The 24,176-nt window shown below is 50.5% G+C and overlaps 1 protein-coding gene and 1 pseudogene across 2 annotated transcripts; both read right to left on the bottom strand.

Annotated features, from left to right (window-relative positions):
• Positions 1 to 433: 433 nt before the first annotated feature.
• On the bottom strand, positions 434 to 24,176 carry KDM8 (lysine demethylase 8). Of its 2 annotated transcripts, none has more exons than XM_043455433.1 (8): positions 24,023 to 24,176; positions 10,333 to 10,828; positions 8,969 to 9,135; positions 7,796 to 7,928; positions 5,818 to 5,862; positions 2,397 to 2,546; positions 1,469 to 1,561; positions 434 to 1,394 (listed from the first exon to the last, which is right to left on the bottom strand). In XM_043455433.1, the coding sequence occupies exons 2-8, from the start codon at positions 10,798 to 10,800 to the stop codon at positions 1,230 to 1,232; spliced, it is 1,221 nt and encodes a 406-aa protein (XP_043311368.1). In that variant the 5' UTR covers positions 10,801 to 10,828; positions 24,023 to 24,176; the 3' UTR covers positions 434 to 1,229. The 2 variants fall into 2 exon arrangements, with proteins under 2 accessions (XP_043311368.1, XP_043311369.1); XM_043455434.1 differs by lacking the exon at positions 24,023 to 24,176 and adding an exon at positions 10,971 to 11,031.
• LOC122433674 lies at positions 15,248 to 15,344 on the bottom strand (annotated as a pseudogene).

Genomic DNA, 24,176 nt, shown 5'->3' with positions numbered 1-24,176 from the left:
GAGGACATTAAGAGCTAGTTTGGCTGCCCATCAGTTCTTTCTATCCCCTCTTCTCCCAGTAACTGGAGGGGGGTTGAGGGAGGAGGCTTGTGAGACAGGTCTCACCAATCAGAGCGGCTACCCGGCATCCTGGCGTTGCCCCTGGGTGGGCCCAGGTCCCAGGCCCACCGGTCAGAACCCTCCCTGGGGTTTCTGAGCTGGGTCGAGGTACAGGGATCTGAAGTTGACCTGCTGGGGCCATCTCCCCCAGGGGAGAAAGCTACCCACCTGCAAGAGAGGAGGGACGGAAACCAAGGCCAGACCAGCAGACATGCGTGGCGGGGGAGGGAAGGCGGCCTGGTGGGTGGAGGTCTGGCCCCGGGCTTCCTCTTGCAGGTCTGTGATACCCCCGCCCCCGGCATGCTCACTTGGTCAAAACTCAAAACCAACCATGTTTTATACAATCGAAACAAATGTGTTTATGCAAAGTCTGAAGGTCTCTCCTGACCTAAAACCCTCTTCGGAGAGTAGTGACCCCTGGATGATGGAGACAGCAAGGGGCAGGAGGGTGGCCTACCAGACGTTCTGTTTCTTGACTGGAAACTGGTCGGTGGGAGGGTGTGGAGTGGAAAATCTACCAAGCGAGCGGGGGTGAGCACTTCTCTGAAGGCAGGTTACACTTCGGTAACAGAGACAGAAACCACCCCAGACTTCCCACCGCCCAGCAAAGGCCTGAGCTGAGCAAGACACTGAGGATCCCCGCCCCTGTAACCAGGCCATGGCCACCGCGCTCCAGAGCCCGCAGGTTGCGGCTGTCCTGACGGACCAGTCAGCACAGAACGGTGTTAACAACTGAACTAATGATGAAGCCTGGTGACAGCCGCTGAGGTCTGCAGCACAGCTCCGCCCGTGCCCCATCCCTGGAGCCCGCTGGGGAGGACCAGCGCCACCCTGTTTGCCAGATGGAGACGCGCAAAGCAGAGCTGCCTGCTCCAAACCACACAGCTGTCCAGCGGCAGGGCCGGGCCTGAGTCCAGGCAGCCAGCTCGGAGCCCAGGCGCTTCCATGCGGGTTGTGGACCTGGACTGTCCTTCCGGGGTCCCACCTGCCTCCCACAGCGGCCGGGCCACCCCTGGGCCTGCGTGTCTCTGACGAAGGTGTCCTTAGGCAGCTGGTCCCTGGGCCGGGCACAGTGTGAAGGATGCGTGTGACCACGAGTGCGTTCTGTGTGCCCGGCCCCCTGCTCTCGGCTACGACCACCAGAAGCTGACGGAGAAGCTCAGGTCCAGGGCCCGCACGTAATGCCAGTGCTTCACTGGGATGAAGAGGACCTCGCCCGGGGACAGGACGCAGGACAGGAAGGGGGCCTCGGCAAACCTGGGGAACTTCTCCAGGTCGGGGTTCTCCACGTCCACCTGCGAGAGCGAAGGGGTCACCTGTCTGGTCTCAAGAGACAGGGAGTGGGTCCCCCCGGGCCCCCCAGGCTCACCTGGCTCGTGTTGTGAAGAAGGTGCGTGTCGTGGGGGTACAGCGCCTCCGACTCCTGTGGGGAGTACAGCCGGATGTACTTCCTGCCCATCACCTGCAGGGAAGAGACCCCCTTCATGAGCAGGCACCCCGCTGTCCCTGCGCGCGCCCTCCTTGCCTCCCCGCCCAGCCTGCCCCACACCCAGCACGCGTGTTAGGTCAGGAGTGCCTTCGCTACTGTCCCGAACAATCAGTAGGCACTTGGCTGTGGCCACCGCTGTTTAAGTGCTTAATGTGTGTTAGCTAGTCCTCGCCGTGACCCTCCGAGGTGGTTTATCATGCCCCCGCCCCCATTTGACACGTGAGGAAATGGAGGCACAGAGAGGCCGAGGGTCCCACGTTCACAAAGCTGAGAGGTGACAGCTGTGTTCACACCAGGCGGCCTGGCTCCCAGCCTCTCCGCCGTGTCCCGGGGAATGGGCCCTGGGCTGGAAGAACACTCTGGCTTGTCAAAACTCTCTGCCTATGACGGAAGGTTTTATAGCAGATGTCCCCGCCTCACCCCACACCCCTTATAAAACACACAGGCTTCCCTGTCTGCGTCCTGGGAAAACCACCCACTGGCTGAGCAGCTTCCCTGTATTTGGAGAGGGTTCTGGCAGGAGAAGCCAGCCTGGCTCTGATGGACAGCAGGGGGGCAGCCGTGGGGGCACGTGCCCCATGCTGAGATGGCACCCCGGCCCTGCTCTGCCTGCGTGAGGCGTCCGGCGGGATCCCAGACGATCCCGGAGTCTGAAAGCAGCCCCTCCCCACCCTGAGGCCCGGTACCCTGTCTGTTTTCACTTTGGTCCATGCCCCTGTCTGCGGTTCATCTCCTTGGTATTTAAACGTGGAAAATGTGTGGCTGGACCAGGGGAAGGGGGAAAGCCGAGGTTCTGAGCGGCTCCAACCTGGACTAGGAAGTTCTGCTGGGGATCCTGGTGGAGCGGGGAGACGGTGCCTTGTGGACCGAACCAGGCGTTGATGGTGATCTCCTCTTCCTCCCCGTCGCCCAAGCAGCAGTAATCGGGGATGCTGATGTCCTGCTTCAGCTCCGGGATCTGACAGAGCAGATGAGGTGGGTTAAGGCCAGGCCTTTGCGACTCAGCAGCCTAGATGTCAACCGACTCTTAAGCAGAAGGCCAATACTGTCTTCTTGTGTAATATGACACTGGCCACAGTTTACTGCATAGGAATTTAAAAATCAATTTTAAAAAGTAAATACAGAATTACTAGGGAAGGGTTATAATTTTATTTTCAGATTTCTTTCCATGTCACAGGCATTTTATTTCCTTTTTTAAAAAACCTGACACCACTACTTTGTCTTAAAAATAAACCAGCTTGCCATTTTCTAAAGCTATCACAGCATTTTAGAAAGTCAAAGAAAAAGAGATGGGGCTGAGTATTTATTTATCAAATCTCTGGAGAGGAAGGTTTTTCCAAAATTTACTCATGGTAAAGCAATCACAATCAGTACATTTAAGGTAAATGAAAGTCAGTATATTAATATAAAATAAATGAATTCCAATAAAATGGAAAACATCTGGACTGTGGTAAATGAAGGTTAATGTAGAGCGTTCATATAAAATAATAAGGATCCCAATATGTAAAGTTACACAAATAAGCAAAGAACAAAAATCAGATCATACATAAAAAGGCTTTCAGTCCCATCAGCAAAGGAATTCAAATTAAATACTGTCATCATTTCCTACTAACCAAATTAGCAAAGACTGAAAAAGTGATAACACCCAGTGGTGGTGAGGATGTGGTAAAGTGGGCAGCCCCATGCCAGGCTCCTGGTGGCATCAAGTGATCATCAGTGGAAGTCTTAAAGCCGTGCAGACTTTGACCCAGTTGGAAGTGAGCTTGTGCTGTGCCTTTGTGTGGAGGTGTCCTGGGGTGGGGGTGTCCTCCAGGAGGAGTGAAGCTGGGACTCTGGGGGAGGAGGGGGGCAGGCAGACAAGGTTGCACGAGGAGGTGGGTGGGCTCACCTGCCCCAGCATCATCAGTGAACATCTCTAATGAGATAAGATTCTTCCTCGGCTTACGGTGGGGTCACGTCCCAAGAAGCCCATGGTAGTTTGAAAATATCAAAAGCTGAAAACGCAACCTACAGAACATCATAGCTGAGCCTAGCCTGGCTTAAACATGCTCAGAACACTTTCGTTAGCCTACAGCTGGGCAAAATCATCAAACACAAAGTCTATTTTATAATGGAGTGTTATAAAAGTGGAGTGTTATCACCCAATTTATTGGATAGTGTACTGAAAGTGAAAACCAGAATGTTATCCAGGTCCAGAGTGGCTGGAAGTGTATCCATTGCTTACCCATGTGACCATGTGATGGACTGCCTGAGGGACTGGGAGACCCAGCCCAGCATCACACAGTATGGTAAACATACCACTAAGCCCAGGAAAACAGTACGATTCAAAATCCAAATTATTCTACTGAATGCCTATTACTTTGGTATGACCATAAAGTTGAACAATCATAATTTGGGGGCTGTCTGTACTTTAAAATAGCAAGTACCCTCGTGTAGCCCCCTCATGTCTTCCTATCCCCCACACTCACCCTACTTTCTGACCAGACTAACTGCAGCTAGGGGTCCACGCCCAGGGCTGGTGAAGAATCCAGCGCCCAGAGGGAGGGGCTGGAGCTGCCTTCCTCAGGTCTGGTCAGGAAGTGGTTTCAGCCGGTGTGAGTGGTTTCCTCTGAGACTCTGGTTCTTTCCAAACGAGGCCAGTCTACTGTAGCCCTGCCAAACCCCAACCCCCAAGACTGCCTGCCATGCTGGCAAGGGCTCAGGGACTCTGGGAATTAAACATAGAATCAAGTTTGGTTTCCAAAGTGTTGCAAAGGGGACCCACTCTGCTGGTTTAATCAGGGATCTTCAGAGTGAGCTCTCCAGGTCGGAAGGGACACTTGCAGGCGGACTGGCCATTCCTTTAGTGCACACATCACTAGGGCTGGATGGAATGCTCTCCCTGCGGGGAGCTTGGGCTGTTTTTCATGTAAAAAAGCTGCTGTGTCCACTGCTTTGGGCTGACGGAGAAGTTCATGACCTGAGGTGCCTTGTCCCGTGGGTGGGGGGTCCTCAAGCTACATGCAGGGTCCCCAAGGCCTCTGGGAACCACCTGCTTCACCCCCGCCAGGCTTACTGTCACACTACACAGTTTCTGGCTGGAATAACACCCTACCCCGGCCCTGTGGGATGCAGGGAAGCTGATTGGTCCCTGATGACATCATCTGGATTCCTGAGAGGTGATTGGTTGGTCAGATGATATAATCGGAGGCAGGGGCCAAGGATTCAGAGACCCTAAGAGGAGAAACTGTCCCAGGTGGGGCTGAGACTTGAAGGCAGGCATAGCACAAAATATTCTGAAACACGGGGTCACTGGGAGGAAAGTCAGAGGCTTTGGGTGGGAGACCTCGAGCTGGGTGGAGAAGGCCCCAGAAGCCATGCAGAAGCCAGCCGGGCGTCCCTTCTGTGCTGCAGGGCGGCCCCGGGGCTCTGGCTGCTCAGACTGTCCCCATGGTAGTGGGAACAACAGAGGAGAAAACCCTCCTCTGGGGGCCTGAGACAAAAACGGCTTCAAAGCCTTTGTCCATCTTAAAAATAATCATGTCCTTTGCCTTCCCCTCAATGTGCTTCCTCGTGTTCTAGTCAGATGGCAATTAGCCACTCCAGGACAGCGAGCCAAGCTCACCGTGGCTTCCAGGGGCCCTGGAGGCTGAGCCCCGGTACGACTGAGGCCAGGGGATGGGACAGGCCAGTCTCCTGAGATCACACAGCACAGGCCTGATCAACTCAAATCCCTCTTTTCCTCACTTAGCAAAAGAGGATGGGGAAAGGACATATGTGTCCTCACATGGGGAGGCCTGGGCAGGAGACCATAGCTCACCTGGCCCCATTGCTGCCTCCCCTCTGTAACTTTGGACCTGCAGCTCCCAGAGGCTGGCAGAGTCCCAGCTGGGGCTAGGGGTCAAGGTCAGCAGGAACTCACCTGTTCTGGGTCAGGTTGGAGCCTGCCACTCTCACCTGGCTCCCAGAACCAGTTCTGACCACACTCGGGCTTCTGACTTTATCCCCTGGGGGCCACCCGGAGCTGGCCTCCTCACCCCTCAGCCCAGTCCCAGGGCCTGGCCTGCCCCCTGCTGCCTGCTGGTGAGAAGGGCACCAGGTGAGCGTGCCTCCCTGTTCAGAGCAGGGGGCAGAACCAGGAGGAAGCAACTGAGGTTACTACCCCTTTCCTGCCCCCTGGGGCCAGTGCCCCAGAAGGGAAGTGGGAGAAGGTGAGAGGGTGAAGGATGGAGGGCCGTGGTCTGACTTACCTGGTCAAAGAGCTGGTGCTGAGCAAGGTACCCGACGTCCTTTGGCTGCTCCACGGGAGAAAAACCAGAGGGGACACAGAAAGGCCCATTAGTTGTGATAAAGGTCCCTGGAGCGGCCAGTTCAGCTGGCTCTCAGCATCCTGCCCTTGGCAACCACCCAAGGGCCCTCCTCTCCATCCTGCTTGGCCCCCCCACTCCGACCCTGGGGCCAATGTCATCCCTTGCCAGCCAGCAGGAAAGGGCTGATGGGGGCACTCAGGATCTGGTACTGCCTGTGCTACTGAGGTGGACCTGAGTAAATCACCCGGAACCCAGGGGCTCACTTTCCATGAAATGTCAAGGGGCTGCGCACACATGAGGATTTTTTTTTAAATAAAAATGGAATCATACAATATGCATTACTTTGAAGTCTGCTTTTCAATTTAATGATACATCAAGTGGATACATGAATATGTGACTCATTCTTCTGATGGATGCATGTTATATACACAGGATGCATCATTATCCATTCAACCATCCCCCCAGCTGGCAGACATTCATGTGGTTCTACCATGGTGTTTCAGTAAACAGTTGAATGCATGTGTGCGTGCATGCTAAGTCGCTTCATTTGGGTCTGACTCTTTGCGACACCGTGGGCTGTAGCCTGCCAGGCGCCTCTGTCCATGGGATTCTCGAGGCAAGAATACTGGAATGGGGTGCCATGCCCTCCTCCAGGGCATCTTCCCGACCCGTGTCTCTTATGTCTCCTGCATTGGCAGGCAGTTCTTTACCACTAGTGCCACCTGGGAAGCCCAAACAGCCGAATGCTCTGGTCCTTCTGTTTACGTGCCTCCGAAAGTAGAACAGTGCAGTCAAGGAGTACACACATTTTAAATCTTAATAGCTTCTGCCAGGTTGTTTTCCCAAACACTACATCATTTATACCCTTGCCAGCCGTTAATGGGAGCACCCACTTTCCCATATCTCTGCCTGCATAGGAGATGATAATTTTGTGAAAAATTCTGCCAAGCAGATGAAAGAAAAGATCAGTGCTTTTCAAACTGGGCTCCTGGATGCTCAGGGATTCTCTGAAGACGCCTCAGGGCATCTACAAGGGTCAGATGGGGGCGAGGCAGACGCAACACCAGGCGCCACTGACCCCAACAGCGGCCAGAGCGGCCAACAGGTATCAGGAAGAGGAAGACACCCAAGGTCCTCACTGTTAAGAAACGACAAAATGGTGCAGTTGGGCTTTGGAAGACAATCTGGCAGTTCCTCAAAAGGTTACACACAGTGTGGCCACCTGATCCAGCAATTCCACTCCTCATATATACCTAGGAGAGGTGGAATCACACGTCCACACAAAAACGTGCACGTGAATGTTCACAGCATTTTTCATACTAAAAGTGGACACAACCCAAATGGCATCCACTGAGGAATGGGTAAACAAGATGTGGTCTATCCATCAAAGGGATAGTATTTGGCCATAAAAAGGTACGTGCTATGACAGAGATGATCCTTGAAAACATGCTAAATGGAGGAAGCCAGACAGGTCACGTACTGTATGATTCCAACTCTGTGAAACACCCAGAATTGGCAAATCCACAGAAACAGAAAGCAGATTCATGGCTGCCTGGGGATAGGTGGGGAGGAGATATGGGAAGTGACTACTCATGAGTATAGGGTTTCTTTAGGGTGATGAGAATGTTCTGGAATTACAAATCGGTGATGGTTGCACCATCTTGCATATATACCAAAAAGCACTGAATTGTAACCCAAAAATAAATAAATAAAACCCTTCAAAACACAAAAGGACCTGAAATGGGACCCACACATCCTGCCTTCCTTGCACTGGCCAGCCTACTGACCACAGGCCCTTCAGGTATGATTTCTTGACTCCTCCAAAACCTCCCCTGGTGACATATGAAGTTATTCTGCCCATACATGCAATGCGTTCCCTCCCTCTGGAGCACTAGGGGGCTGGAGTCGAACAACACACCTCATTCCTGACGTACTTGTTGATGAACTCGTTGACTGTCATGAGCGTCTGGGACCACTCCTCATCCGTGTACCTGGACCCGACCTCCACGGGGACGGTGCGGCAGCCAGCAACTTCCTGGATGTACTCCAGACTATTCGGAAGACAGGGGTTAGCATTGCTATTGTTATCCTGAGACTGGCTGGGCGCCCTGCTTCACACTGGGCTCCCTTCATTGGCACAAAAGCTCACGAGGTGGAGGGAGACCCCACTTCACTGCAGAGGAGATGCAGGTGCAAAGAGGTGAGGTCACTTGCCCACCTGGCACTGGGCAGCTGTTTGCAGATAAAACCGATGAATCTGGTTCTTGCTGGGCAGCTCTATTTTCCAGCTGGCCTAGAGCCTCCCAACTTCTCTTTCGCATGCCTTGTCACAAGCAGAGAGACCTTATTTGGGCCAGCGGTGGACAGTACAGGCTGGTGAGGTGCCAGGTGAGTCCTCAGCTCTGGTGGGGTGCCACATCTAGCCCTGCCTGTCACCCACCAGGGGACCCATGGCAAGTTTCCTCACCTCTCTGGGCCCTGTTCCTCGTCTGTAAAACGCAGGTGACGACAGTGCCCATCCCATGTCAGGGAAAACAATTACTCCCACAAAGCCACCGCCAAGACTCAGGCCGGCTCTGTCACCTGCCTGAGACACGCCTCCTCATTTCAAGGCCACCATCTAGCTGCCTGATCTGACGCCTACACCATGAACCTCCCCATGAACCTGGGGAGGGACTCAAAACAGCCAAGAGGAGACAGCAAACCCAGGAGCCCGTGGAGAGGGGGTGGGGCTGTCTTGGGTTCTTATTTCTACTCTCAAGCCTCAGGGACCCCTGAGAAAGCCCACAGAATTCCTGAGATCCTGCAAAGTGGCATAATAGACTTAACACTGGACTGCCAGGATGCACTCATGAAAAACTGCTTAGGGCAAGCAGACTGCAGCCGGTAAGGACCTTATAACCTCTGGCACTGCTTCAGAGGACTGTGCCTTTAATGTCTGTTTAACCCCTCAGCAGTCCATCCCACTTAACTGGCAGTTAAGTGTCTATGAGGCTGTATTCTCTTGGGGGGTCATGGGAGGAGGAATTGGGGCATCTTTGGGGACGCTAAATTTGGAAGAGGAACCCTACGGCCCTCGGCAGACACCTACCTCCACTTCTTCATGCATGGCCAGTGGTTGGCCACGCCTTCCAAAATCACAGGCCTCCCTGGAACCAAAAAATGCTTCTTGAAATACTGGAGGGATGGACAGTGAAGCCGGGGCACTGTTCTTTCTGTTGTCACATCTGGAATCAGCACATGGTCATCCCTCGCTTTCTGTCCAGAAAAAGATGGCGGCAACCACAGAAAGGTCAGAATTCGAGGCATTTCACCAGGAATTTGCATCCATGCTAGGAGAATGGAGGTGTGCTTAGTCACAATAGCAACAGTTAACCTTTATTATCAGTATTACTGTGGTGCTGGAGAAGACTCCTCAGAGTTCCCTTGGACCACAAGGAGATCAAACCAGTCAATCCTAAAGGACATCAACCCTGAATATTCATTGGAAGGACTGATGTTGAAGCTGAAGCTACAATACTCTGGCCACCTGATGGGAAGAGCTGACTCATTGGAAAAGACTCTGATGCTGGGAAAGACTGAAGGCAGGAGGTGAAGGGGATGACAGAGGATGAGATGGTTTGATGGTATCATCAACTCAATGGACATGAGTTTGAGCAAACTCTGGGAGATGGTGAAGGACAGGGAAGCCTGGTGTGCTACAGTCCATGGGGTCGAAAAGGGTTGGACATGACTGAGCGACTGGCCACCACCCTGAGGATCTGTGGGGTATTCTCTGGCGTGTGCCTTAAACACCAGTGAGGACACAAGTGTTAGTCACTCAGTCATGTCTGACTCTGCAACCCCATGGGACTAAAGCCCACCAGACTCCTCTGTCCATGAAATTCTCCAGGCAAGAATACTGGAATGGGTTGCCATTCCCTTCTCCAGGGGATCTTCCCAACCCAGGGATCGAACCCAGGTCTCCCATATTGCAGGAAGATTCTTTACCACTGAGTCAGCAGGGAAGCCCATGAGGACACGCAAGGATCTAAAGGGCAGGACCAATCAGTCACACGAGTTGTAGCATCTCATCCAAATTCAGCCACACAGAGACAGAGGCTGCCAGAAAAGTGGGTGACACTTCTTCCACCAAGGGGCCAGAAAGAAGGTGAAAGAGACAGGCTCCTGTTGGATATAGGGCTCGGCCACACCAACCCTCTGAGTCCTTTTTCTCAGACCCACAAAGCTCCCACCCTCCCACTCTCCCCAAGGGGCACAGCTTTTGCACAAGCAGAAAAAAAAAATTGAGGAAGAGGGTTGCTCTGTTTCCAAATTGATACAGATGCAATTTTTCAACAGGGGTCAGGACGCCAGGGGGCTTCACCCCAGGGGAGAGCTGACCCCTGACTTCTAGGAAAATGGGGCTGATAGATTTTGTTGGGTGTGGTCACTGGCTGCCCCGCACCCCCATACCTTTATGCTGGGCAGCTCCTGGCTCGGGCCGGAGGCAGGCCTCTTTCCGGACAGCAGGTGCTTCTGGAGGATGGCGGCAACTTTGAGGAGGATGTCCCCGAGGATGGCCGCCCCCATCAGCAGGCCCATGTCGCAGGCTTTCAGGGCGGCGGCCACGGAGGCAGCGTCCCCAGGCGGCTCGCACAGACACACGGCTTTCAGGAGGCAGCCGAAGGCGTACACCCGCCGCCAGTCCTTGTCCACGTGCTGCCAGGGCCCCGTGTTCAGCTTCTCCCAGGAGTAGTCCAGGAGCACCTCGCAGGTCTGCAGACACTCGCGCCGCTGGCCCCCATGGAAGAGCTCAGCGGCTTCCTGCAGCAGCATCACCACGCTGCCCTCCACCTTCTCTCCCAGCTCCAGCTTCAGCTCCTCTTTCGTGTGGGGCAGGAGGGCCTGGAGGGCCTCCCAGAGCGCACTGGGCCCCGCCATTGGGCCAGGCAGCTCAGTCTGAAGGGTGCTAGAGGGAAAATAATAATAATATATATATATATACGAACAAACAAATATAAACAAGGTTTATAACAAGGTATATAACATGGTTTTTATATATATAAACCATGGGTTTCCCAGGTGGCGCTAGCGGTAAAGAACCCACTCACCAATACAGGAGTCGTCAGAGACATGGGTTTGATCCCTGGGTTGAGAAGATCCCCTGGAGGAGGGCATGGCAACCCACTCCACTGTTCTTCCCCGGAGAACCTCATGGACAGAGGAACCTGGCAGGGTTGCAGGGTCGCAAAGAGCCAGACACAACTGAAGCAACTTAGCACGCACACATGGGGGAAAAATAAGTTACAGCAAAACATCATGTTCTATGCCTATATACCCGTGGTTCTATATTTTCATAAAATAAGGCTGGAGGGAAGAAAGCTAGGTCTGTGATGACATCCAGTGGCCAGAATGTCAACCACTGAGATTTTTCAAAAACCCAAATGAACTTTTTGGCCAACCCAACATATATATGAAGAATCTTCCTAGATAAAGAGATCTAGAGACCATGCACAGACCTGGTCCCCTACAGGTCCCCAAGGCTTCCCTACTTGTCCTGTGAAATGTATATCTTACCTGCACTGATTCTTCAGCAGTGGTCTCTTTCTGTGAGGGCAGGGTCCCCATCTGTCTGGGGTCACCACTGTATCTTCAGGGCCTGGCCTAATAGTAGGCATGCAGTGGTCACCGGACCCATGTTTGTTCAGAGAGGAACATGTACTGTCCTTGTCCAGAATGCCTCCAACAGCCCTCCTCTCTGGCAAACTCCTGTCCAACCTTTAAAGCTCATCTTAAATGATCCCCTATGTGAAGCCAGCCAAGATTCATTGACAGTGTTTTGGGTTTGAATGGCCTTTGAGTTTCTTGCAGTCAGGCTCATAGTAGGTACTCAATTCAGCCTACTGAAGGAGTGATACCTTAACCATCTCAGAAGGAAACCTGGAAATACATAAATCCTATACAAAAAAGTTTATCACAATTGATGCCTTGCCGGGGTCCAGCCCCAGCAGGATCCAGGGGAACCCTCAGGATGAACGGCGTTGGCGAGAGAAGACAGACAGACAGACACACACAGACGGTTGCGTGGAAGAGGTAGCTTCTTTTTTTATTTTTAGGATAGCTCAGTTTTTATAGAATGAATGTTACCTCCCACTTAAGCCACCACATATTACATCAGATATTGGTTTGTGCTTCCGTCAATATTTTTTTCCCCATGTTTTTCCCCTAAGCATTCATCTAGAATGTTTCTAATTACAGGGTTTAAACTTAAATATCCTGTACATAATCTTCTTGCCTCAATGGCCTAACAGTCTCACTCTAACAAAAACAATATTTCATAAATCTCAGGTATGGTGTAAATTCTTTGGACAATAAAACAATACATGGGAAGGGTTATAGTAACATGTTTGACATTTCTGAAAATAGTACCATGAGAAAAACCTGATATTTTTCTTTACCTGAAACCACAAAATCTCAATTTACAACGATTAACTATTAAACAGCAAAAACACCTCTAAAGCAGCAAAACACCTCTATTAATAGTAAGATAATGGCAGTAAAGCTGGTTAATATAAGTCTTCTATTAAAATCCTATATACCCCATTTTCTAATTTTACAAAAATATCCATAATATCCCATGTTGTTTAAAGAAAGGGAAACAATGAACAAATAGCAGCAAGGAAACAGCAATAGCGAAAACCCTTTCAATCAAGGAGCAAGTAAACTAAAACAGTGTATCTACTTCTAAATCTAAACACCTCTACTCTTTTCTATTCTAGAACATTATAATCTTTTAAGCAAGCATCCAAACTATACCTGTGGCCTTTTCTTTTATGACTTGATGTTTATGGTCGTGTCCTGAGCCAGAGCAATCTTAAGCATTTCCAAAAAGACTTGGACTTTTCCAGCGAGGCCTTATTACTATAAATTATCATTTCCAAAGATTAATAGAAAGCCCAACAACAGTAAAACAGAAGGAAGAAATGGACATACCGGGCCCCTGGGACAACCTTGAGGGGAAGAGCTGTCTTGCGATTTCCTTTCTCGTCCCGTGACCTTGTCCCTGGGACAGCCTTGAGGGGAAGAGCTGCCTTGCAGGTTCCTTTCTCGTCCTGGCGGCTCCCAACAATGCCTTTAGTAATTTTAGCCTGGACATTATATACAGATGGCAGGCCAGTCTCTAGGAATAATTACTAATAAGTGGATAATCTACTGCTCACAACTTATGGTTCTTTATTTGCACTACTGGTGACTCAGACAGTAAAGCATCTGCCTGCAGTGCAGGAGACCCGGGTTCGATTCTTGGGTTGGGAAGATCCCCTGGAGAAGGAGATGGCAACCCACTCCAGTACTCCTGCCTGGAAAATTCCATGGACTGAGGAACCTGGTGGGCTACAGTCCATGGGGTCGCAAAGAGTCGGACACGACTGAGCGACTTCACTTTCACTATGTTGTACGTGATGGCTTCCCAGGTGGCTCAGTGGTAAAGAATCTGCCTGCCAATGCAGGAGACACAAGGGATGCCGGTTCCATCCCTGGGCTGAGAAGATCCCCTGGAGAAGGAAATGGCACCCCACTCCACTCTTCTTGCTTGGGAAATCCCATGGACAGAAGAGCCTGGTGGGCTACAGTCCATGGGGTCGCAAAGAGTTGGATGCGACTGAGCATGCACACAGGTTGTAGGTTTTACACTAACAGTTGTCATATCCCCTATCTCATCTGATACTAAGAAACAGGGACCATCATGCTTTTGCAGAGACTGCTGTACGCTGGGGGTCAACAAACTTTATCTGTGAAGGGCCAGATATCAAATACTTTAGGCTTTGCAGGTCATACAGCCGCTGCTGCTGCTAGGCTGTCACTAGCATGAATGCAGCTTTATACCGCATGTAAACAAATGCGTGTGGTGTGTCCCAATGAAACTTTATTTTCAAAAACAAACTGGCTTAAAGTTCACCACAGTCCATTCCATCTTCTTCCCGGGCACACAGTTCGACCCCATTTCTCTGTCTCACTTGCAGCTAGATGTGAGCATGACACCATGTCCCAGCTAATGCATGGGATGGGGCATGGAAGGGTCCAGGCCTGGTCCATGAACACTTCCTATACGACCCTCCACACTACCCCTACCCACTGCCCAGAAGGGAAGGACTCTGACGCCCCAGGGGATGGCTGAGCCACAAGACAGTCCCCTAACCAGGAATATCCATGCCGGAATGCTTCGTGAGCAAAAAATAAACATGTGTTTAGCCACTACCGTTTTGATGATGCTTGCTATAACAGCTATCCTGCCCTGACTGATCAGTAACTTCCTTCTGGTGTCGAGGAAAGAGAGGCAGAGAACACAGGGGGCATTTGTTGAGTTTTGGTGGCTTGAGATCTTTTATCTTTCTTAACAGCACATCTCCATTTCCTTCTGAGAAATTCCATCATGCCCTCTGAGTTCAGTGTGGTGGGATGTTGCCAAGGGGTGGGTATGTGACCCAAGCTAGTCAATGAGTTGCCTCTTTTGAAAGTAAACTTTAAGTAGATCAACTAGACCAGAGACAGCTGACATTTCATTCTTCCTAGTGGCAACTTCTGGACCAGACTGTTCTTGCTAGGGTCTCACAATCATGGTCTACAAGTCCTAGGATGCAGAACCATTTTAGTTCTTGTCTTTTCTGAGTCCAGTTCTCCAGCTTTTCGTCTATTCCACAGGCTCCAACAGCCTTCCAAGAAATTTCCTCTTGCTTATGTCAGCCAGGGTTGGTTTCTGAGGTTCATAATGAAAGAACCCTTCATATTCAGGAGCCACTGGTGGATGGTGAAGGCAAGAATGAAGACCTGCTTGTGATAAAGCCCCATCAGATGCTTCACTTCTTGTGAGGGAAGAAAGCCAGTCACCCTCTGGCAGAAGAGAGCCCAGTGATCCTTGCTTGCTATTATGAACACTCTCATCTAATCCCCCTTCTCTTGAGTATGGGCAGGACCTGTAATTTGAGTGGTAGGCAGAATAATGTCCCCCAAAGATGTCCACATCCTAAACCCCAGAACCTGTGAGGATGTTACCTAACATGGCAAAAGGGACTTTGCAGACGTGACTAAGAATAAGGGATTATCCTGGGTTATCTGGCTGGGCCCAACCTAACACTCAAGTCCTTGACACGATCATTCCTGGCTAAAGTAAGGGTCAGAGGGAAATGTGATTACAGAACTGTCAGACAGATGCAGTGTTGCTTTGAAGATGGAGGAAGGGAGTCCCAAGGCAGGGAATGTGGGCAGTCTCTAGAAGGTGGAAAAGGCAAGGAAACAGATTCTTCCCTAGAGCCTTTGGAAGAGGATGAAGCCCTCCTCAGATCTTGATTTGATTCCATGTTGCACTTTTGGCCTACAGAACTGTAAGCTAATAAATTCTCGTTGTTTTAAGTCATCAAGTTTGTGGTAATTAGTTACATCAACAATAGATACTACACTTGATCTTAGCCCAAAGGCCGAGAAGCGATAACATCAACAATAGAAAACTATTAATACATGCCTCCAACCAACAGCTGTGAAGGTTTGGTGTGTGTTAAGTGTGTTGATCTCTCAGTCATGTCTGACTTTTTGCGACCCCATGGACTGTGGCTTGCCAGGCTCCTCTGTCCCTAGAATTCTCCAAGAAGAATACTGGAGTGGATAGCTGTTCCCTTCCCCAGGGGATCTTCTCAACCCAGGGATGGAACCCAGGTCTCCTGCATTGCAGGCAGATTCTTTACCGTCTGAGCCATGTGCAGCTATTTACTTTTTGGCCTAAGAGATGAGAAGTCACTTCTGGGATCAGGTTCCCTAAGACTGGAACGTCCATTTTGCTGGCAGACTCTCTCTACTGCCTTCTTGGTTTGCATGCACTGATGAGCAAGTGGCCCTGCTGCAGGGGCCCACACAACAAAGAACTGAGGGTGGCCTAGAACAAGACCAAACTAGGAACTGAGGGCCCTCCTGGATCCAGCAGTCCCCCAGGGACTGAATTTTCCTAACAACCACAGGTGCTTAGTGGAGTAGGAAATGGTAACCCACTCCAGTATTCTTGACTGGAGAATTCCATGGACAGAGGAGCCTGGCGGGCTACCATCCATTAGGTCACAGAGTTGGACATGACCGAGTGACTGAGCATGCATGCATACAGGTGCTTAGATCTTTGCTCAGTTGAACCTTCAGATAAGAGTTCAGCGCTGACACCATAATTGGAGCCTTGTGAGAGATCCTGATGCAGAAAAAACCAGCTGGCCCAGGCCCAGACTCCCAACCTGCAGAAACTGAGATATGAAACGTGTGTTGTTTTAAGCCACTAAATTTATGGTGATTTGTCACACAGTAATAGATAATAAGGCAAAAGGAGAAGACAGCGGGAGAGGATGAGATGGTTGGATGGCATCACCAACTCAATGGACATGAACTTGGGGCAAATGCCGGGAGATAGTGAGGGACAGGGAGGCCTGGCGTGCTGCAGTCCACGGGGTCGCAAAGAGTCAGACACAACTTAGTGACTGAACGACAGAAAATAAACACTTCTACAAGACTTCCTGGACACCTTGGGACTCCATCTATAACTCAGAGAGAACAGGAGGACAAACATGGCTCCCTTCGGCCCTATTGTGTGTGAAGAGGTCAGCAGTAGACAGAGAAGCAAAGTTGTGTGAAGGATGCTAGAGATATAGCCCCTGAAGGTGCACTAGGCAAGCCATTCCTATTCCTGGGCCCCATTCCAGCTCACTCCCCACCAGCTCAGGAATATTTGGTATTCAGCAGGCAGAATCTGTAAGAGTATTACATGAATTGCCTCATTCCCTCCCCCGAATGATGACCCTACAAAGCTGATAATGTACATGAAGTGTTTACTGTAAGCCAGGAATGCTCCAAGTACCTTATATATACTCAGTTCTTACAAAAACTCTGAGAAAAGTATTATCACCTCCATCTTACAGATAAAGAAGCTAAAACAGAGAAGTTAAATGATTTCCCAAAGCAATTCAGCTAGTTTAAGAGGAGCAGAAATTTCAAACTCAGGCAGGACTTCCCTGGGGGTCCAGTGGTTAAGAATCCACCTGCCAGTACAGGGCGCACCAGTTCGATCCCTGGTCCATGAAGATCCCCCATGCCTCAGGGTAACCAAGCCTGGGCATCACAGCTATGAACCTGTGCTCTAGAAACCACACTCCGCAACAAGAGACGCCACCTGAATGAGAAGCCCAAGCACTGCTTGGGATTAACTCAAGAGAGTAACCCCCGCTCTCTGCAACTAGGGAAAGCCTGCACGCAGCAATGACAAGCTAGCACAGCCAACATAAATAAATTAAATATTTAAAAAAAAACCCAAAACCTCAGTCTAGTCTCCCAATCCGTGGTCTTATAGATGAGGGAAAAGAGCCACAAGACCACGAGCCAACACATGGTGAAGCCAGATATCTGGGTTAATTCTACTTTTCTTTTTGGCTGCACCATGCAGCATGTGGGATCTTAGTTCCCAGACCAGGGATTGAACCCATGGCCCCTGTGATGGAAGCATGGAGTCCTAACCACTGGGTCGCCGGGGAATTTCCTAGGTTAACTCTGAAGAAAGCTCTGAGGAATCATTATTATCTTCATTCTACAGATGAGAAAATCCTATCACTTCCTATAAGAGAAGGGCAAACCTTTCCCACTTGTTAAGTTTTTGAGGGACCTCATCCTGGTCCTGTTCAAAAGTAAGAGCAGTCTATTATGGTTTCCCTAGCATCCCTGTCTAATTTTGTTCCTCACAATATTGGGAAGTGAACAGGGATGTATGTGGTCATTTCCCCTGAAACCTCACCCTCCTATTTTGCTGATGAGGAAATTAAAGTCCAGGAGGAAAAATGGAGTGAGTTGACCAAAACACCACAGTCAATCAAAGGCACAGAGACAGGACTTAAAACTTCTGGTCAACCTCCATGCCCTTTTCCTCTGTGCCACGTCAGTGCTCCAAGGTTTGTCTGTCTTTTGGGCCTCGTCACGCAGCTTGCAGATCTTAGCTCTCCAGCTAAGACTGAACCCGCGCTCCTGCAGTGAAAGCGCCAAGTCCAAGCCCCTGGATCACCAGGGAATCTCCGATGCTGCCTGCTTTGTGTACACTATCTAACATTTCTCTTGCAACTCTACAATGTGAGGTTTTACAGGTAAGTGAAATGAGATTTGAGAAAATAAGCAGTTTGTCCAAAACTTTATAGCAAGTGGCAGTGTGTACCCAGAACACTCTTTGTGTTCAGGCATGAGGACTGTGCCAGCTTTTGGAGCTCTGGGTCCCAGCTCAGGCCTTGGTTCACAGTGGTTATCCTTCCCAGCTGGCTTACCGTGTGACGGGACTCGGACAGCCTGGGTGGCCTGGCCCAAGCCTGCTGGGATGATTCCTATCTCCTGCTCCTAGAAGATTCTTAAACACCTTGCGCTGGCCTCGTTAATAGCAATCTTAGAAGAGTCTCACAGTGCAGCCTTTCAGAGCTGGTAGTCTTATCTACCACCCACACGCAGAAGAGCACATGGACCCACCAACTGGGTGGCCTCAGGTCTCATCTCCCTGAGTGTCTCACGTAAGTCTTATAAAGCATTTTTTTTTCAAGTGATTTAAATTTTCTTCTTTCTTTTCTGCTTTCCATATTAAAAAACATTTTATTTGCCTTTAATTGAAGGGTAATTGCTTTACAATATTGTGTTAGTTTCCGCCATACAGTGGGGCTTCCCTGATAGCTCAGTTGGTAAAGAATCCGCCTGCTATGCAGGAGACCCTGGTTCGATTCCTGGCTTGGGAAGATCCCCTGGAGAATGGATAGGCTACCCACTCCAGTATTCTGGCCTGGAGAATTCCATGGACTGTATAGTCCATGGGGTCGCAAAGAGTCGGACAGGACTGAGCGCCTTTCACTGCCATACAACATGAATCAGCCACAGGTGTACATACGGCCCCTCCCTATTGAACCCCCCTCCCCCACTCCCGCCCCATCCCACCCCTCTAGGCTGTCACAGAGCACTGGTTTGAGCTCCCTAGGTCATATTTGAAAAATCTCATCTTGGGTGTGGAAAGACCTCAGAGGCCTCATATTCTGGCTTCTCACAAAGGCCTATAAAAAGGTCTCCCAGAAGACCACTTATTTGCCTTAATGGAAAAACGGCTTCTATTGGGCCTATGTATGTACCAGCTCTGTAAATTGGTCTCTTGTGGCCTTATTAAATAGCCTCCCAGAGGGTTTCAAATGACCTATAAACTAGTTCCCCGGGATGCAGAATTTTAACCTTTGTAAACTGGCCTCCCCAGGTGACCTCTCAGAGCTCACCAAGGCCTGACAAAACCAGACTTTAAGGTGGTCTTGCGTGCTCCTTTGCAAAATGGCTTCCCAAGGTGATCTTGTATTTTGGTTTTCATAAATACAAATGAAAGGGGGCTGAATGGCTGCTTTGCCAACTGGTCGCGGGAGAGCCTCAGATGGATGGCCACGTGGACCAGCCTTCGGAGAGGGAGGGCCTCAAGATGGCTGTACAAAACAGCCTCCTCTTGGCCACATTAAATAGCCAGAGCTGTTTACTTTGAATCCAGAGTTCCTCAGCAAATGTCTTACAACAAGGCCTTCAGAATCTTATGCTAACACTGCACAACTCAGCCTTTCAGAGGTGGGAGCTTGAGGATAGCTGAGTTCGTTTTCAAAGTGATTTTACAGGTTGCCTCTGTACGAGTCACTGAAATGACCCTGCAGTTCTCAAGACTGACCTTAAACACCAGCCTCCCAGAGAGCCTTACGAGGGCACCACGTGGGAGCCACCGGGAGACACCATGCTGGCCACCATCTGTGCGCATGCGTGCGTGTGTGTTTAAGTCCTTCAATCCTGTCCGACTCTTTGCGACCCCACGGACCATAGCCCGCCAGGCTCCCTTGTCCATGGGATTCTCCAGGCAAGAATACTGGAGTGGGTTGCCATGCCCTCCTCCAGGGGATCTTCCCAACCCGGGGAGTGAACTCCCGTCTCTTACATCTCCTGCATTGGCAGGCGGGTTCTTTACCACTAGCACCTCCTGGGAGTAGTCTTATACAGACTTGGTTCCACAGGCCTCCCAGAACCTTTCCTGATTTGGTTTTTTAAATAGTTGCCACTTCAAACAGACTTCAGGGGAGGAGTCACATCCTATTATATAAAAGTCTTCCAAAGTGGTCTCATGACCTGCTTTAAAACCTGGCTTCTTTACAAATTGGGCTCTTGTGAGAGGGCCAGGGGATGCCTGGACTTTGTCTTAGCTTTACAAACCTATCTTCTGTGACGCCTGTTAGCCATCTGAAATGGCCTTAGAGGAGAAAGGCCCCTCCCTGGCTGTATGAAACAGTCATCCAGAGGAGCTGGCCTTACGAAGCTGTAAGCAGCAGCTTTCACATGACCAGTTGATACAGCTTTTCAGTGAAGGTCAAGAATAGGCTGCAGGACACTGCTTTTTTCAATGGTCTCACAATGGTGTATGTGTGCTAAGTCGTTTCAGTCGTGTCTGACTCTTTGCAACCCTATGGACTGTCGCCCGCCAGGCTCCTCTGTCCACGGGATTCTCCAGGCAAGAGTACTGGAGTGGGCTGCCATGCCCTCCTCCAGGGGATCTTCCCAACCCAGGGATCATACATGCCTCTCTTGCATCTCCTGCACTGGCAGGCAGGTTCTTTACCAGTAGCACCACTGGGAAGCCCCCATCCAGGCCTCACGTCCAGGCTTTACAAATCAGGCTTCCAGCATTCCCCATTGGCCTGACAGAAAGGTTTCTTGACAATCGTTATCAAGCAATTTTCTGGAAAAAGGTATCAGCCTGAATAGCCTCATGGCCTGGCTTTGCTGATTTGCTTCCCAGAGTTCCTCACTTAATTTCCTTTTTAATAAAAGGTTGTAGTAAATGCATGGGCCTTCCAGAGGAGGGAATCAGGGTAAATTGTATGAACAATCTTTCAGAGTGGGACTGTGGACTAGCCTTTACACTGCCCACCCGCCCACCCGCCCACACCTGACCAAGAGCTCCACATAAAAGGGATAAGCAAGTTGCACAAACAGCCTTCTGGTAATCAGCTATAGGTTGGTTAACCACAGAATTTACCATACAAATCAGAATGCTAGGCAGTGCCGAGTTGCTCAATCATGTTCAACTCTTTTGGGACCTCATGGACTGTAGCCTACCAGGCTCCTCTGTCTGTGGAATTTCCCAGGCAAGAACACTGGAGTGGGTTGCCATTTCCTACTCCAGGGGATCTTTCCGACCCAGGGATCGAACCCGAGGCTCCCATGTCTCCTGCACTGGCAGGTGGATTCTTCACCTGGGAAGCAGGATGCTATATATATAAGCCTAAGCTTGGTAAAATATACATTTATCTTTCTCTTTCAAAATTGTTTATTCTCATCATTTTCTCTGTTCTTCACTGCTTGGGACTGTCATTTCTGCATGTAGGAATTTCATCTTACACGAGTCGAATACTGGAAGTGCTGAATATTTGAAGTAGCTTTCAGGGACAAGTCATAAACTGGTATTATTCCAGGCAAATTGAGACCCACAGTCCCCCAAATCATCAGTTCAGTTCAATTCAGTTCAGTTGTTCAGTCGTGTCTGACTCTTATCGACCCCATGGACTGCAGCACGCCAGGCCTCCCTGTCCCTCATCAACTCCTGGAATTTACCCAAACTAAAGTCCACTGAGTTGGTGATGCCATCCAACCAGCTCATTCTCTGCCGTCCCCTTCTCCTCCTGCTTTCAATCTTTCCCAGCATCAGGATCTTTTCAAATGAGTCAGTTCTTCACATCAGGTGGCCAAAGTATTGGAGTTTCAACTTCAGCATCAGTCGTTCCAATGAACACCCAGGACTGATCTCCTTTAGGATGGACTGGTTGGATCTCCTTGCAGTCCAGGGACTCTCAAGAGTCTTCTCCAACACCACAGTTCAAAAGCATCAATTCTTTGGCGCTCAGCTTTCTTTATAGTCCAACTCTCACATCCATACATGACCACTGGAAAAACCATAGCCTTGACTAGATAGACCTTTGTTGGCAAAGTAATGTCTCTGCTTTTTAAAGCTGTCTAGGTTGGTCATAACTTTCCTTCCAAGAAGCAAGCGTCTTTTAACTTCATGGCTGCAGTCACCATCGGCAGTGATTTTGGAGCCCCCAAAATAAAGTCTGTCACTGTTTCCCCATCTATTTCCCATGAAGTGATGGGACTAGATGCCATGATCTTAAGTTTTCTGAATGTTGCCATATGAAAAAGCCCGAGTGGCCTTGTAAACTCACTTTAAAGTCAGTCTTCCTGGGATTAACTGGTATTGGCCTTAAAAGATGTCTTGTTGGTTACAGACGGCTGTTTTTTGAAAGTGGTGAGGGTAGAGGTGAACTGCCTTTTATAAAAGGTTGTATTAAACGAATGAACCTTCCAGAGAATATTCCTGCGTCCTAGCTTTGTAAACTGACCTCCCAGAGCACCACCTGCCTGTACTGGCCTCTCCACGTAAGACAGCTTTCATGGGAAGGTCAGGTACTGGCTGCATAGCACTGCTCTTCTCAGTGGACTGTCTTGGCTTCTTACAGAAAGGTCTGTTTGCTGGCATATGAAAAAATCTTGAAAAGGTGGGGGTGGTTCAATGCGGGGGTGGGGGGGTTGTCAGATAAAGACTGCATGAGCTAGCCTCTCACACTGACTTTGGTCTGGCTGTACAGACCACTCTAATCTGAACTTCAAAACAGCTTCTTGCTGGTCATGTAAAACACCAAGGAGCCAAGTACAGGCTGTACACAATGAACTGCCTAACTCAGGTCCTGACCTTCATGAATTCACATCCACATGGAGTATATCATTGGAAGGTGGCGTCTGGTTGGCTGTTAGACAACAGCCCAAGTGGGTTCCTGTCAGCTCTAAAATAAAGCCTTCTAGGAAGCCACTGCAGTCATCCCAGAATTCTCTTAAATTATCTTTAAGGCTCTGAAGTGCTTCTCGGAATATATCAGCTTCAATCTAGCTTTCTGGGAACAGGCTGCTCAGTTCTGCAAAGTGCAGAAAGGCTTGGGCTGGAGCCCGCTGGTGTGATCCCAACACCTGCCCTGACTTGCTCTAACCCTGCTAAGCACCGCGACTTATCTTTGCTGGATTCCAAGGGCGCATAACGCGACACCCATGCTCAGAGTTAACCCCTGTCGAGTCAGACATCCCCTTCCTCCAGGCGGCCACATGCACAGGCCCTGTCGAGTCCTCCAGGACGGGTGGGCTTGACCGGCTCTATGTATCCCCACCATGCCTCCACTGGGAGGTTTCACACCTCTTCCCTTCCCAGCGCCTCTCCCGGGACTTTATTTCCCTCGGTTCGCATTCGGGGCCCGATGGTTCAAGCCGGCTCAATCTTCCTAGTTCCAGACCGACAACAAAAGGTAACTGGCCAGGCAGAGATGGGTGGCATGCACCTGCGTGTACAAACAATGCGAAGGGCAGGGGCCTTCGAATCGCATCAGTGAAAGTTGCTCAGTCGAGTCCGACTCTTTGCGACCCCGTGGACTCTACAGTCCATGGAATTCTCCAGGCCAGAATACTGGAGTGGGGTGCCTTTCCCTTCCCCTCCAACGGATCTTCCCAATCCAGGGATCAAACCCAGATCTCCCGCATTGCTGGAGGATTCTTTACCAGCTGAGCCACCAGGGAAGCCCAAGAATACTGGAGTGGGTAGCCTATCCCGTCTCCAGGGGATCTTCCCGACCTAGGAATCGAACCGGCGTCTCTCCCGCATTGTAGGCGGATTCTTCACCCGCTGAGCTACCCAACCAATTGGAGGCCAAAAACCGCGCAAGCGCACAACAGCCTGGTCGCACGCAAGCGCAAAAAGCAATACCTGTCATAAGGAACGCACTACGCACGCGCGGGACCTAGGCCCTCTCCCCGGCAGCTCCGGAGAGTCGACCGGCTAAACTGCGTTCTCAGAGCGCATGCGCCGTCCCGGTTTTCCCCTCCCCAAGGGCCCGCTGAGTTTCGTGGCTTTTGAAGGGCTGCCCCGGGCTTTCCAAAGCGCACGCGCGAGACGGTCCCTGCACGCTTTGCCTCCACATGCGACGCCTGCGCAGTCCTCCCCCTGAGTCCGGCGCCCTCCGCTTCTAAGGAGCCAGAGCTGCTCACTCCTCTCGAGTTGCTCACTTACCTGGCTCAGATTTGGACGGTGTCGAGTCGCCGGAGTGCGGCGACGACTTGTCCGTTGAGAATCGAACACTCCGGCTCTCTCCGAGTAGTCAGAGGCTTGCCGGGGTATCGATCACTCGCAGCTCGATTGCCCACCAAGGCATGCCTAGCGAAGC

Source organism: Cervus canadensis, chromosome 32 (genome assembly GCF_019320065.1).
Source record: "Cervus canadensis isolate Bull #8, Minnesota chromosome 32, ASM1932006v1, whole genome shotgun sequence".
NCBI classification, from domain to species: domain Eukaryota; kingdom Metazoa; phylum Chordata; class Mammalia; order Artiodactyla; family Cervidae; genus Cervus; species Cervus canadensis.
This window is presented reverse-complemented; position numbering and strand designations above follow the sequence as displayed.